General features: G+C 40.5%; 1 protein-coding gene across 3 annotated transcripts in view; it reads right to left on the bottom strand.

The window, feature by feature from the left end:
• Window positions 1–10,276: 10,276 nt before the first annotated feature.
• The window catches only part of CLTRN (collectrin, amino acid transport regulator), a 28,588-nt gene continuing 21,936 nt past the window's right edge, over window positions 10,277–16,928 (bottom strand). For 2 of the 3 annotated variants that reach the window (XM_081042791.1, XM_081042793.1), the window contains one exon: window positions 10,277–11,316. In XM_081042791.1, the coding sequence (XP_080898917.1) occupies window positions 11,160–11,316 (157 nt within the window). In that variant the 3' untranslated portion in view covers window positions 10,277–11,159. The remainder of the gene's footprint in view (window positions 11,317–16,928) is intronic. The other variant, XM_081042792.1, reaches the window with a different exon arrangement.

Below are 16,928 nucleotides of genomic sequence, written 5' to 3'. Positions count from 1 at the left end.
CAGTCTAGACAGTGCTTATGAACATAGTGCTCTCAAGAACTAACATGCATGCATGATTCCACCTCTCTACATCTCAATCAAGGCCAGGCAGAACAGTAAATTACCTACTCCCAGTAGCAAAGCTGCCAAGGCATTTGGGCACCAAGTATCTAATCCTGTTTAGACATGTATATGCATGCACTATTCTCATTATATACTGGGGATGTAATGTATAGTGTATGGAATAGAGTCAATAACATTGGAATAACTATGGTGACAGGTGGTTACTAGATTTTTTTGTGGTGATCACTTTGTAAGCTATACAAATGTTAAATCACTATGCTGTACACTGGAAACTAACATAATACTGTATGTCAATTATAATTTAAAATAAATTAATTTTAAGAAAAAGGAAAGTTGCAGTTCTGGTTACAGTTTTACTGGAGCTTCCAAAATGTGCCCTACACAAGGACTGGAGGGGCAGCTCTCTCAGACTAAAGTGCTGGCAGATGCTATTGTTCCTCTGCTGAGCCTTCCCCCCACCCAGCCTGCAGGCACAGGCCAGTGCCATATCTGAGTCTCCATCTACTCGGCTAACACCACTCACCCCACCCTGATGATTCCCTGAGACCCTGCCACACTCAACCCGTGCACCAGCCCAAACCTCTTTCAGTGGCTGTTCTTCATAAGCTGCTGGCCTCAGTCCACACTGTGGACTTTCCTAAAATCTCTTAAAAGTCCACAAACCCCAGAAAAGCAGTGGCTGGCCTCAGTGTGACCTTTACCTCTTGCTAAGCAGCCCCTGGCATTAGTGGCAGCAGGTCTCAGTTCACAGCACAGCCTCTCCCAAGCACCTCTAAACCCAGCACAGGCAGCTGCCAACTGCAGATCACGTCATAGCTCCTACCAGTTGGCCCTAGGCCACTGACAGGCAGCGGCTGACCTAGGCCTGTACCAGAGTCCCTCCCAAGAGGACTTAGAACCAACACACCCAGTGGATGGCCTCAGACCACGCCAGAGCACCACCCACTTAGTTCCACAAATGACATATACAAAGGGTAGACTCAGCAGGCACCAGAGCCCCACTAAAGTGAATCCTGATCTGTGTGGTGAGCCCCCACACAACAGCTTGTCTGCTATAGTCACAAGCAGTCATCACAGCCAGTCAGCCTGAGGGTCAATCCCACCCACTGATGTGCCAACAGCAATCAAGTCTCAACTACAACAGGAGGGCACACACAACCCACACGAGGGACACCCCTGGAGTACCCAGCTGAAGTGACCAGGAAGACCTCGCCACTGGGCCCCACAGGACCCCTACTACATAAGATTACCCTGCCAAGACTGGAAAATGTAGCAGATCTACACAATACATGGAAACAAACACAGGGGGGCAGCCAGAATGAGGAAACAAAGAAACATGTCTCAAATGAAAGAACAGGAGAAAACTCCAGGAAAAAAAAGCCAAACAAAATGAAGACATGCAATCTACCGGATACAGAGTTCAAAACACTGGTATAAGGATGCTCAATGGACTTAGGGGAAAAACAGATGAACTCATGATAACTTATACAAAGAGATTGAAACCATAAAAAAGAACCAGTCATAAATGAAGAATACAATAACTGAAATGAAGAATACATTAGATGGAATCAACAGCAGATTAGAAGAAGCAGAGGATCAAATCAGCAATTTGGAAGATCAATTATATGTGGAATCTAAAAAAACATAGATCTGGCAGGGAAACGGTGAAAGGGAATACATAGATATATGTAAGGCACCTATTTGGATTCTCAACACAAAGAAACAAAGAACTACAAAATTACGAGAAAAATGGACAAGTACACTGATTTCTAGTCCCCACAACACCCTCAATTCCCCCAAAGGACTCTGATATAATCCTTGGGGAGTTTTATAAATAGCGTTTTATTTGCTGATCTATTGGAATGTGCTGTGTCAAAGCATTATGTTTGAAACTATAACCTGAAGCTTCCTGCAATCATTGTATAACTAAAATGAACCTTGGTATTTCCCTTTATAGCCAAGCAGATGATAATCTAGCAAGCAAATACTATAACATGATGGGAATTTAATATGAGCCTCAATCACCCTTGGAATGAGGGCAACAATATCTTTCACTTTTGAGCAAGCAGATTTTAGCTCTTGTAATCACTAGTTTAAATTTTCTTTAGTTTTTCAAAGAATGTGTTAGATTGTTCATGGAGTTGTACTAAATAAAAGGCAAAGGTTTATCACATGAATGAATTGTTCCTCTGTTGGCTTGTGGCCCTGTCCTCCCAGGGACCTTTGAGTCTGCTTCTAAGAGCTCCAAGAAATGAAGAAATAGGATAGGTGACTAATCCCCTTGTACATGGCAGATAAGTCACAGGCTCCAATTCTCAATGTAAGAGAGTCTAAGTATCAGAATTTGACCGGATGCACAAAGTTCTACCATATTGACTAGTTAATTCATCAAAACAGCTTGTCAACATATGAAAAAATGCTCAACATCACAACTCATCAGAGAAATGCAAATAAAAACCACAATGAGATATCACCTCACCCCAGTCAGAATGGCTACCATCAACAAGACAAATAGTAACAAGTGTTGGAGAGGCTGTGGAGAAAAAGGAACCCTCATACACTGTTGGTGGGAATGCAGACTGGTGCAGCCGCTATGGAAGGCAGTGTGGAGGTTCCTCAAAAAATTACAAATACAATTACCATATGACCCAGCAATCCCTCTCCTGGGTATCTACCCAAAGAATTTGAAATCATTTATACATAAAGACACGTGTGCTCCAATGTTCATTGCAGCTTTGTTTACGGTGGCCAAGACATGGAAACAACCAAAATGTCCTCCGATTGATGAATGGATAAAGAAGTTGTGGTATATATACACAATGGAATACTATTCGGCGTTAAGAAAAGATGATATAGGAACATTTGTGACAACATGGATGGATCTTGAGAGTATAATGCTAAGCGAAATAAGTCAGACAGAAAAAGCAGAGAACCCTATGATTTCACTGATATGTGGTATATAAACCAAAAACAAGACAAACAAATGAGAAACAAAAACTCATAGACACAGACAATAGTTTAGTGGTTACCAGAGGGTAAGGTGGGTGGGGGTGGGAGATGAGGGTAAGGGGGTCAAATATATGGTGATGGAAGGAGAACTGACTCTGGGTGGTGAACACACAATGGGATTTATAGACGATGTAATACAGAATTGTACACCTGAAATTATGTAATTTCATTAACAATTGTCATCACAATAAATAAATTTTTTAAAAAGGCAAAAAAAACCCAGCTTGTCCATCAAGTCAAAATTTTTTAATTAAATTGATTGGTAGGCCAATTGATTCAACAACTGTCAACTAGTTCAATGATAGTCATAGAATCAAAATAAAAGAGTAATCATTTAAAAACATGATCTTTATTACCTAATTGAGTTAAAGTTAATACTGGGATAATTAGCTGAGTTACCACAAGTTTCTCTCTGTCTCTGTTTCTCTCTCTCTTTAGGGATCATATAGAATGATATCTTCTGGGATAAAATTACAGTATTATTGGGGCTAGAAGTGTGTCCTTGAGAGTTTTCTTTGCAATTAGCGGAGGTTTTTTTAGGATTTTTTTGTTTTGTATTGTGTTGAAAATGCAAATAGATACTTTATCTATATTTCCACCTGCTGTCTCCCTATCAGATCTACATGTGGTTGTGTCTTTCTAGGTGGGAAGGTTATGTACTTGAGATTCAGCCATTGTTGATGTGAATATATATTTATATAGTAAAATACTTCCCTTAAATAAACTCTTTTATTCCTTTTTATGGTTTCAGGTTGAGTAGTCTCAAGTCAATTTTAATAAAAATTTCATTCACAGATCACATTTTCTTTATTAATTTTGCTTTTTTAGTATTTATTTCATTCTATTCTCGCAATAACCTTTGGGCAAATAAGGCAAGTATTAGTTCCTTTTTAAAGCTAGTTTATTTACATCAAATGAAGATGTTATTTCACTGGATTGCTTCTTCTCCACTTTTATGACCCTGCTCACCTGGGGCCACACAATGAGCAAATGGTGGCGTTAGGATGAGAACTCAGGCAGTACAGAAAATACTGTGTATATACCATATATTAATCTACTCCCAGTGGTACCCTATTACCAAACACTTGAATATTTCTGCATTCAATAATATTAAGTACAATAAATGAAGACCATTAAGTACAACAAATAAAGATCATATAGAACATTATATCTGTTCAGGTCAGATGTTGCTGCCAAACCGTTTTTAGAAGTTCAGATTTTGGAGTTGCAGACAAGGGATTGTGAATATGTATTCCTATAGCCCTGTTGTTCTCCGCCACTGTGTGAAGCGACTACTCATTTAATATACAATGACTACTTGCATACCTTCTCTCTCGTACTGCAAGGCTTCTCTGGATAGCAATCTATTGGTGGTCATCAGAGAGAACCATCAACACCAAGTATTTTCTCCATTGTCTTCAGAATGCACAAGATACAATTCTCTTCTTTCTTTCACCTCTGAAAGCTAAACTACACTTTACACAAAATCACTCAATTTTTCACCTGTTTATTTCTCTCTCTTTCAACATCTCCATGTCACAGAAAATTCAAGAAAGGAGAGTGTGTCGGGGGCAGGGGGCAGACTGCCCCGTACACTGTAAAATGAATCAAAGAGATTCAGAAGGGTGAAGGCAAAGAAATTGTGACCTTGACAACCAGAAATTCATTAGTGACCTTTGAGGGAGCATTTTCTCAGCGTTATGGGAATGGAAGCCAGAATGGTCCTGTGAGCTGGCCTGAAGGCTGTCTTACCGTGTATGACATATTTATATGGAACATCTTTCCTAAATTCCAAAGAACTGGCTAGCAAATTAATAGCTTGAACCATAGGAACTTGACATTTTTGTAGGTCAAAAGTGATTGCATAGCAGCAATTTCATATGGTTCAACCCCATAAATTTTTAAATGCAACCTTGATAAAAATTGAATATGGCCACAACACTTCATTGTTCACTAATTATGGTGGGCTGTGAACCAATGATTTAGGATGACCAAAGGAGTAGAGGAGCAATTAAGACAAAAGTCTTAATTAAACTTTTGCTACATTTTGGAAGTAAGGGTCACTTGTTCACTGTAGCAAGGCACCTGACAATGGCACCTTCCAGGCTTACCTGCCCCCAGTGACTGGCACTCACTTTTGTTTGATGCCATTCCCAGGAGCTCTTGTTCCATCCTTACCGACAGGCTTGGAAATGACCTAGCCCTGTTGTTCTGGGAACCTACTTTCAGATTGGGACAAAAGACATCAAACACTTGAAAAAAGAAAAACATAGTATCACTCTCTCTTGGTCTGACTAAATGTCTCCCTTCATCCAATACCCCACCATCCATATTATTGTCATATATTCACTAATTTTCAAAAATTATAAGCAACATCAAGAGGTAACTATGGAAAAAGAACACGTAGGAACACAGTTGTCATTTCTTTACTGGCCAAATTCCCCTGCTGCCCAGTACCACCACAGAGACTTACAACAACAATCTGTACCCTACTACTGCCGCCACTGTGTTAGAATAAAGAGGAGACTAACACTTTATAAAATGGCTCTTATTCTGTACTCATAACTGATATAAAATCATTTTTTAAAGAATGCTATTAAAATAAAGAGCAAAATAACTCAATAAATAACAAGAAATTATTCATTCATCTATTTGTTTATTCATTCATCTATTTGTTCATTCATTCATTCAAGCCAAAATTCCCTAAAAGAAAATAGTATTCTTAGTAATAAACTTAATCTGGTCATAAATAATGAATGGGTCTCTTCTAGGACATTCTTACTCTGTTTATATTTCCTGAACTTAGTATGATATCTTACATAGAATAGACATTCAATAAATTCTTAGGAAGGAAGGAAGAAAAGAAGGAAGGAAGGAAGGAAGGAAGGAAGGAAGGAAGGAAGGAAGGAAGGAAGGAAGGAAGGAAAGAAGAAAGGAAAGAAAGAAGGAAGAAAGGAAGGAAGGAACAAAGATAGTAGGATAGTAGGAAAGAAGGAAAGAAAATGTCCATGCACTTGCTTATGTAATTGAGGTAGCTAGATATGTGATGTTTTTTATGAAGGAAAACAAGATGTAAAATGGGAAATAAAATGTGTTAAGGGGCCCCATGAATTTGGAATAAGAACTGGGGATTTGGACTCTAAGGGTTTTTTGTTTTGTTTTGTTTTTTACTCTTTTTGGTTCTTAACCTGTGTTCTCTCTATTCTTGGTTCCTTATACGAGAATGATAAATGTGCATATTTCACTTGGTGATATTCGCATCTGGAATCTGATCACGTATCATTCTAAGTTCAAGAACTCACTGCATTCTTTTATACAGTGATATTTTCTATTAGTTAGTCCTTGTGGAAAACATGGAAGATAAAACTACACCGAGAAACCCCCCAAAGTTTTGCATTTACAATACTTCTGTGAAATAAGTCCAGGTATCACCATCCCAGCTAATTTTTTCTGTAGTGACTGGGTTTTCAGACGCTCCCGTCTTTCCCGTTTCATTGTAGTTTTTGCTAAGGGCTTGGAGACTGGAATGACAGCTATATTTCCAATTGCTTTACAACATTTTATTTCCAGTACATATCACCTCCCAATGTGTTCTCTTGTGGCACATTACAGGATCATTAAATTAAAAATGAAATGTGTAGTTGATGATTGACTGCTGTCTAATTACCCAGAGTGTTTGTCAAAGGCAGTAGGCAGGGGACATAAGCTCCATTTTGCTATTATATTGACTGTCAGGTTTATAGCACCTCTCTGCTAGCATGGAGAACTTCCCCCAAAGGTATATTTAGCAGAGCAGACCTTTGCAAGTGGAGGAAATCCCCACTGGCACCAGAATCAACAGTGAAGAAAACGATCTGGTGATCAAATTGCTTTATCCAGGCCTCAAAAACAAGAAGCTTACCTAGGATCACTGCTTCGCAACCATTTTCCTACTGTTAAGACCTTTTAGACTCTTTTCCTAATGGCTCACCCATTAATTTTTAATACTATAGAATACTTTTTGTCTATTTATGTACTGTGGTCCTTTGGAGGACCATAAACCATTGTAATATCTAAACTTTTTTTCCCCACCAAGAACAATTTCCACCCTTTTGAAAACGTATGTCTTTGGGCCAGCCTGGTGGCTCAGGCGGTTGGAGCTAAGGCTGCCGTTTCGATTCCCACATGGGCCAGTGGGCTCTCAACCACAAGGCTGCCAGTTCGACTCCCACAGGGGATGGTGGGCTGTGCCCCTGCAACTAAGATTGAACACGGCACCTTGAGCTGAGCTGCCACTAAGCTCCCGGCTGGCTCAGTTGGTTGGAGCGCGTCCTCTCAACCACAAGGTTGCCAGTTTGATTCCTCGACTCCCGCAAGGGATGGTGGGCTGCGCCCCCTGCAACTAACAACCTGCAACTAGACCTGGAGCTGAGCTGCGCCCTCCACAACTAAGACTGAAAGGACAACAACTTGACTTGGAAAAGTCCCAGAAGTACACACTGTTCCCCAATAAAGCCCTGTTCTCCTTCCCCAATGAAATCTTTTTAAAAAAATTACTTTGAATTAAAATAGAAAACAGTAATCAGTACTTTAAAAAAAAAGAAGAAGAAAATGCATGTCTCAGATCATGCTTGCTAGTACCCACTGATTGAATTCAGATGATGTTTCAATGATTCTCTATGCAAAGCTGCCCTATTTGGGAGTGAACAACTCAAGTGGATGGAAGATAGAAAATGGTTCTTTAGTAAATCATGTATTGCCAACTGAGAGATCAAATCTCATTCCTCTCCTAAAAATAAGAAAAGCCTAACAATATTAAAGAGGATATGGTTGCCAACTACAAATGGTGTTCAAGTCAAAAATCTTGCACCCACAATTCAAACTCTTCCATGCACAGAAAGAGGTGCAGGCTTTCCAGAAGGGGTAAGACTATGAGCTTGAGACAGCTACCATCACATTTGCTTGTCCATCACACATTTATTGGGCTCTGACTATGGAGACTTTTAGCTCCCTGAGGGCAGGGATTGTATTCAATTTTTCTCATCATTATAGAATAAAGGAAAGAAAGAAAGCTGAAAGGAAGGGAATGAAAGAGGAGGATGAGGCACTATGCTAAGTGACTTGAAGACTGCCTCTAAAAATATTATATTTTAGTGAAGATAGAAAGGTTAGCAAATCAATAAAATGAAATATTATCATTACAATTGAAAAGATGTGTAGATATGGTGAGGTTACAAAGCAGTGGTTAATTCTATCTGGTTAGAGGTGGGAGCAAACTGAAGTAGGTTATGAAAATGATTAGAGAGATAAGGTTATATTAGGACGTTTGTGAGCCCTATGGCACTCTTGGCTTGTGGCCTCCTTCCTCCATAAAACACATTTAAATATAACTATAGTACAACAAGATGAGTATAATTTTCTGGGCGTTCTAGGAGCACATAGCCAGGAGGTCCAGCAAAGACCTCCAGAAAGGCAAGCTGTTTGAAAGAGACCGTAAGAACAAGCTGGAAGAGTGGCTCAGAGACAGGGAAGAGTGTCCTAGGTATAGGGAACAGTTTGTTCAAAGGCCTAGAAGTGAGGAAACTACTATGACTGATGAAAGAGAGACAGAGAGATGAGAGACGAAGTTCGAGAGAAAAGTGAAGGTTGTCAAACAACAGTGGACCCTGTGCTAAGGAGTCTGGCTTTAGCCTAAAGAGAAGACGCCCACAAGTGAGCACACAATAGCATACAGGGACGTTATATTATAAACATACACAACTGAAAATGATATAATGTCATTATCAACCAATGTTACCCCAATAAACTTAATTTTAAAAATGAATAAAAATAAAAGCTTCTATGTTAGGAAACAACAGGATTAGGTTTACATTTTGGATATTCATGCAAGCGACACTGTAGCCAATGGACTGGAGAGAATGTGGTGGATATTCTGGGGGTCCATCAGGCCCCCTCTTCAGGGCCCACGTACCCATCCCAAGCTTCTGGAAATATTAGCTTTTGAAGGCTCACTGCTAAGACCTTTAGTGGGAATTGCCCCCAGCCATAGGTAACTATCTGTCCCAAGGGCAGACTGTCCCCCAGAGAGCACCCATGGCCATAACTGGCTACTGTGGAGATACAAGGGCCCAGCCACCTTACCTCAATCAGGGACAAACTCAGTTCCTAAGCTCCCTGAAGGATTGGCTGAGGCCTGTTGTCACCAAGTTGCTGGTCACCTCTCCCTCTGGCTAATCCTCCTTTCTTAGTTTCCTATTGCTGCATACCATATTACCACAAACTCAGTGGCATAAAAAACACATTTATCATCTCACAATGGCCGTGGATCAGGAGTCTGGGCACAGCTTAACTGGGTCCTCTGCTCAGGCTGTAAACAAAGTGTTGCCCAAACTGCCTTCTCATCTGGAGATTTGACTGGGGAAAAATCCACTTCCAAGCTCACTCTAGTTGTTGACAGAATCCATTTCTTTGTGGTTGTAGGACTGAGGACCCCAGCTTCTTGCTGGGTGTTGATTGATTGAAGGTTGCCTTCAGTGCCTAGAGGCCACCAGCAATTCTTAGAGGCTGCTCAGTTTCTTTCACATAGGCTTTCCCAGCATGACCATTTACTTCATCAAGCCAGCAAGGAGAGTCTCTAAAATAGAACAAGTCTGCTAGCAAGACAGACTCAGACAGAATATAAAGTAATTGCAGGAGTGACGGCTCATCACCTTGGCTGTATTCCATTCATCAGAAGCAAGTCACAGTTCCCGTCCTCACTCAAGGAGATGGGATTGCATGAAGTGTGAACATCAGGAGATGGCAGACACCTGAAAGCCTGTCTGCCACACTTGCCTTCCTCATTTCGTATAGGTGGATTTCCTGAGAGCAGTCCTTGATAAACCTTCTGCATGCAAACTACTCATCTTAGAGTCGATATCCAGGGAGCAACGCTGGAGGCAGGAAAGGGAGCTAGAAACTGTTACTGCAACATCAACTATGGGTGATAGTGGGAGGCTGAGCACCACATTTTCTTTCTATGAATAAATGTATAATAATTATTATTAGGATTTAGAGGGGCGGCTGGTTAGCTCAGTTGGTTAGAGTGCGAGCTCTGAACAACGGGGTTGCTGGTTTGATCCCTGCGTGGGCCAGTGTGGGCTGCTGTGCCCTCCACAAGTGGATTGAGGCGACTACTTGACTTGGAGCTGATGGGTCCTGGAAAAACACACTTAAAAAATAAATAAAAGTTTAAAAAAAAATTACAAAGACACATGGCCTATCTGAGAGGAAAATCAAGTCTAAAAATTATAAGATGTCTTTAGGTGAGGGTACACACAACAGAAATAATTCATTTCCAAGGCTGTAGAGCAGATTAAATATAATTAATAAAAATTACGCTTATTATGTTCCACAGTGTGAAAATAAACTTCAGACTACAATCAGTCACATAATCAAGAAGAGATGATTATCACTTTATTAAATTAGCATTGAGTGTACTTTTACAAATTGCACAAATAGCCAACAAATAGAGCTGCCGCCCTATTAGAGACTGACTGACAGAAAATACATAAGCAACTGTTGGTATGATAACAGGATCAAATTCCACTTTATGTGTCAACACTCTCATTTTTATCCATCCCATTTACAATAATTACGTTTTATTCTTGCTTACTTAGTTGTAGACAGTGTGATATAAACAATAAGAAAAAGGATTCACTTTGAATGATTTCTACATCACATCATAGATATTCTCCACTGGAAAAATATTTTTCCTTAGGCCTTCAGAGCATGAAATATATATGTATACATAGCGGCCTGACCTTATTTCTGGAAATGCTTAAATACTGATGCATTTTTAAATCAATAATTACAAACACCACATGACTGCATTTACACACTGTGTTCGCAGAGAAATCTTTCAGAGTATTTGGAGTAGTCAACAGCTTATGATTCCAATGGTCTTCACGAATATAACTGATTGCCTTTCACTTTCATGCACATTCAAAATTTCTTACAAAAGAAGAATGGTGAAACAAAATATGTGATCTGCCTTTGATAATTTGTGGTACTCAACAGTTGCACAGAAACAAGTGTTGAGTTTCTTGGGGAAGCAAAACAGTAGCCCTTCAGAGAGGGGTTAGCCGCTCTTCCTCTGTCATGAAGGTGTCATTAATGTGCCCTCCCTTCATATCCAGGGGGTCACAGGGGATGCCATTTTCAATTGTGATGGTGTTTTCACACTTATCTTCAGTGTCATCCATTTCTGATGGTCCTTTGTTTTTCCTAAATACACATAAAAAGAATGATTGGGATCTATGAAGAGAAAACATGGTCTTCTGTACAAACAAGGAGAGCAGGAAAGGGGAAGAGAGGAACCTCAGAATGATGAAATAATCGATGACTGTATGTTTTCAAATAAGTTTCAAAGATCATAAAGAGCTCATGAGGTGAAAAGATGCTACCAAGATAAGACATTAGCATGGGTGAGATACACATATTGATCAGAACAAGTGATCTTATTTGAAATAGTAAATATACATCGATATGTACATAAATGAATATATGTGTATATTTATATGAATGAATACGTTTGCATACACACATATATACATATACATTCACACACACAAATTGGAATATGAAGAAAACGTATGGTAAATTGGCAAGTTAAAAAAATTAGCTCTGGGAGAACTGCACAAAAATTGAATTTTAAAAAGCAGTAAGTTTCTCTCACAGGATTTGACAAATTAATGGTCTGTAAATGTTGAGTGAAAATCAAATTGTAATGAGGTATCAAGAAACAAACTCACACTACTTTGTAGACATGTAGTAACTGTTATCAATTGCAGATATCACTGCTTGGCTCTACTCATTACAAAATAGTTGTGTTCATTTGTAAGTTGGGTTTTTGAAACTCAAAAACCATTTTACTGGGGCCGGCCTGGTGGCTCAGGCGGTTAGAGCCCCGTGCTCCTAACTCCGAAGGCTGCCGGTTCGATTCCCACATGGGCCAGTGGGCTCTCAACCACAAGGTTGCCAGTTCGATTCCTCGAGTCCCGCAAGGGATGGTGGGCTCTGCCCCCTGCAACTAAGATTGAACACGGCACCTTGAGCTGAGCAGCCGCTGAGCTCCCGGATGGCTCAGTTGGTTGGAGCGCATCCTCTGAAGCACAAGGTTGCCGGTTCAACTCCCGCAAGAGATGGTGGGCTGCGCCCCCTGCAACTAGAAAAATGGCAACTGGACCTGGAGCTGAGCTGCGCCCTCCACAACTAAGACTGAAAGGACAGCAACTTGAAGCTGAACAGCACCCTCCACAACTAAGATTGAAAGGACAAGAACTTCACTTGGAAAAAAGGCCTGGAAGTACACACTGTTCCCCAATAAAGTCCTGTTCCCCTTCCCCAATTAAAAAAAATCTTTAAAAAAAGCAAAACATTTTACTAATTACATTGCAACTCACAGCTATAACTCCAGGTCATTCCAAAACTCACTCTATATGACAGGGTAAATCTTGAGTTTCTCATTCTCAGACCCTCTGTAGACCCTGCTATCCCAACCCAAGTGGTAACCAGACCCTTAATATTTCCTTGGAGTGGGGAACACTGTAGCTTTGAATTCAACAGTTCTTCCTGTCTTTTGTGAAAGACTAATTATGCTTGATATCATAGAGGCAGGGGGAGAAAAGAGAGGTGGGTACCTCTAGGCAACCAGAGGGAGGAAGAGTGTCCCTGAGACTTATCACAAGTTAGGTGTTGGGGCCCCGTGGAGGCATGATGTTAAGCATAAGGCTCCCAGACTTGTTAAAGATTCTATTGTCCCTGGAATCCATGGAAACTCCAAAGAGGCAGACCTGAGCAGATCACACGTCTGGGGTGCTGAGCATTGCAGTGGTGACCAGTATGGACTCCTACCATGGTGGCAGCCCCTTAGAACCTTGGTGAGTCTTTGGCAGGAGAGGAGGTGGTGAAGATGCCCCAGTGATGAGTGAGGTACAATTTCCCATTAGTCCTACTCAAGAGTCCATTTTGCTGTGCTTTAAAGAATATGATAGAGGTAGGGAGAAAAAAGAGAGAGCCCTTAGAATGGCAACTAATATAGAAGGAGCAACAGAAATAGAAAATCACCACTACAATAACAATTGATTGAGCTGAGGCTCATCAGTGAATACGAAACCATGGAGGGAGAAATGCGTAGGGAACAGGATTTTCACATGGTTGCAATGTATCACCCCCACAATGTACTAATTATAAAGAGACATTTGTATTTTGTCAAGGAAGAAATTTGGTGAACAGCACCAACGAGACAAACTGACAAGTGCTTCTAGATGAGATACACTAAAATTATATATTATATATTTAATTCTGTGTTCCTGCTCCACCTCATCACCAAATTTTTTGACTTGAATCTCTCAGGAGGAAGCAATCAGACAGATCTAAATTTAAAGATATTTCGTAAAACAGCTCATCTGGACACAACACAGAGTAGGCTTAGAGTTGGATGGACAGACACATGGGTGGCTGGCTAGCGAATTAGACAGATGGATGGGTGGATGATGGATGGACGGACTAATGCTGTAGACAAAGTTACTCAGACAGTAGCCCAAGGTTTAACTTGAATGGGATCTACCACAAGAAAGAGAAAGAAGAAAAGGAGGGAGGGAGGGAGGGAACATACACGTGATATTTCTTGTATCTCTTGTTATTTTTTTCAAATGGATGGAGGAAAATATTCATTTTCCTACCTTAGGAATTAGGAGTTAGTATAGGTTTTGTCAGCCTTTGCTGATGGTTTACTAGATCATTTCAAATTGTTGAAGTTCATAAAGCAAGGTAAAGTAGCATTTCAATAGCGTAGATGACAATACCTGTCATCACTTGAAAGTATTTTGCCATTGTATACACCACTGTTAAATGTGTCACTACAGACCCATGCTGGGTTGGAAGATGGGGCTGTAGTCCCAGAGACCTAGGAACAGATAGGCTGCTGGGTTTTTCCATCCTCAGAGTGAAGACACTGCACTGGCCATTCCAAGCATCAGCGATCAGCTTTCAGCACAGGTTGGGGTGGGCACAGAGTTTCATGTGATGAGGAGGTCCCCCAGCCACGTGAAGTCACCTACCAAGGACTAGAATGTCTTGGCCCCTCCTCCTGCGGACAGGAGTATCGTCACTCCACATCCTCCAGAAAGCAAAAGCATTTGACGTGCTATAACCACTAATCATATCACTTCACTCATAGGATCCAACATTCATTCAGTAACTATGTTTTAAGTGCCCACCATGTGCTAGAAGAGACGGTCCTTGGCTTAAAGTGAAAAGAAAGGACTCCATAAAAAGGAAAAACTCCAAATTTCACAAATGCCCTCCCCCCAATTTTTTATGGATTATAAAAGAGAGGACTGATGTTTCAGTAAGGATGATGCCCTGGTAACAAATGTATATTTATAAATTATCATAAAAAAATTCCTAGCTTACACAATTTCCCCCCAAATTACCCTGCATTGGGCTTGGAGTGAACAATAATCTCCATAACAATAAATAGATTTTAAACAGTCAAATACTATCCTGAAATTTCTGTATATAAATATAAAAGCCATATTACAAAAATCCTAGTGGATGGAGCAGTCTGAAGTAGGTGACAATGCAACACCGTCTTAGAAATAATAGTGGCCAGTGTTTATTTATCAGTTTCTTCACTTAAAAAATGTTTTTGTGGAGTTAGAAGAAAAATTGCAGACAGCTGGACCCATGCAGATCACTGCAAGGAATCTTGCCTGCCCCTCCCCAAGCACAAAAGAAAAATAATCCATCCGGCATCAGAAAGGAATTGGGAAGAATTAAAAAGGAAGATGCAAACAGATGAGGCCACGCTTCTCTTCTTTAGAAGGATTTCTCAACCACAGAGATTCCAAGCAAACTTGCTGTGGAAATTTATCAAGCTTTGTCAGTGGCAAAGTAGATACATGTTGTTTTTTCATGACCTTAGAGCCAGTTGTTCAGAGTCTTGGCATTGCTGGGCTTCAAAAACTGCAGTGTCAGTAACATGCTGCCTGGTGGACACGATAAGCGGCTCAAAGGTTATCTAACAGTAATACAGCACTTTGTCACATTTCATAGGGTGTACTGTAATAAACTGATTCACTGCCTGTGCCTTGCTCTTACTAAGAATAATAAAACTTAACTATCTTTCTGGATCATTCTGATTTGATGTTCGGCTAAAAACGGGAATTCTTTATCCTGAAAAATAAAACTGAGTGGTCATGACTTCCACTCTTCCTGCAATGTCAGGTAATTCAGGAAGAGGATTTCAAAAAGTGACTAAAATACCTGAAACAAGCTTCTGGAGCTTTGAGAGTGACTATCTCTTATAGATCCAGAGAAAATAGGGGACAAAAGAAGTATCGAGTGGCCCTCAAAACTACTGCATGTTAAGGAATAGGGTTTGCTCAAGATAAAGTAGTGGCGGCTAAAAGCAGAAAGGGTGTTTCTGTCTCCCTTCAAACAAGACAGGGCTGAAGAGTCAAGGCCCAAGAATAGCCAGAAAAACAACAAAGGACAGACAAATGTGATTTTGAAACACAGAATCAGTTATTGGCAAATTGGGACTGTCCTCATAATCAATAAGGATGATTCCTGAGGGAAACAGTGCTGCTGGAACAATCTCAGCGGGCACTGCAGCACGGTGAGATTGGGGGGTTTGGGGATCAAGCCCATCTAGTTTTAAATACAGGTACCACTGCTTTCTAACCATGCCATTGCAGGCAAGTTGCTTTATATCTGCCATGTGATAGTGATGATAACAATAATTAACACCTATTAGATGGCAGAAACCAGAATGCTTTGCATACATCATCTCATGTAATTCCCATTGAAATATTATGCAGATTGTATTAGTATCCCTGTTTTTCAGAGGAAGGAGCTCAGACTCAAATACGTAGAGCAACTTGTCTTTCAGAATAGAACAAGATTGGTGAAAGGAGTGGACCTAGAACCCTATTTAGTCTCTTCAGGCTTCACTCAAAACACGTATTTGATTCTTATTGAGTATATACATTTAAGAACAGCAAAGAAAGAACAGTTATTAGCTCTAAAATTTCTGCGACAATTAGGGAGCTAGGTGGAAAATATTCTAATTTTCCTTATGTGACCTACTCAAGGTCACTCAGATAATAAATGCCAGGGCTTGAGACGGGAACCCCAAACCAAGAGCATTGATCTGGTGCTCTTTTCCACAGCGTCAGCTTCATCACGATCGCCGTGATCACATCACCCTCACCATTATACCGGTCATCGTCAATATCATCGTCACCATCGGTACCACCATGATCACTTCCATCTCCTTCATCATAAAGCTGACCAGACAACTGAAATACCTACTTCTGGTCTGGGCTAGACACAGGTCTAGTACAGACATCACTGTGAAGCATATGCAGTTTTCTTGTCTTCCTCCAGACTAAAGGCTTTGGGGGCAACTCCTATCTTTCCCATGATGAGACAGGGCTTTCATCACAATTATCAGGGCGCTTCCCACTTCGCACTGCACCCTCTCCTCACCTTTCAAGCAATACTTTGCCTAAGAGAAAACCACCACAGATTGTAGCAAACTTAAAACACAAGTCAATTTATCCTCAGAAGGTTGTCATAATTGTCCTGACTGTATTTGTTAATTATTGATGTTCTCCAGGTTTACGAAGAGATGTGTCCATCTGTTTTCCTAGTATGAACATGAAATGAATTTGTGAAGGCAAACTTGTCACAACCGCCTCACCTCTCCCGGGCAACAGATTAGGATGCTACACACCCAGTTAGGACATTACTGCAGAATCTTCTCAGAAGGAAAGAGATAGCTGATCCCAGCACAAACCAGCTGAAAGACCAGCAAATGGCAGGATAAT

Source organism: Rhinolophus hipposideros (assembly GCF_964194185.1).
Source record: "Rhinolophus hipposideros genome assembly, chromosome: X".
Lineage (NCBI taxonomy): Eukaryota > Metazoa > Chordata > Mammalia > Chiroptera > Rhinolophidae > Rhinolophus > Rhinolophus hipposideros.
This window is presented reverse-complemented; position numbering and strand designations above follow the sequence as displayed.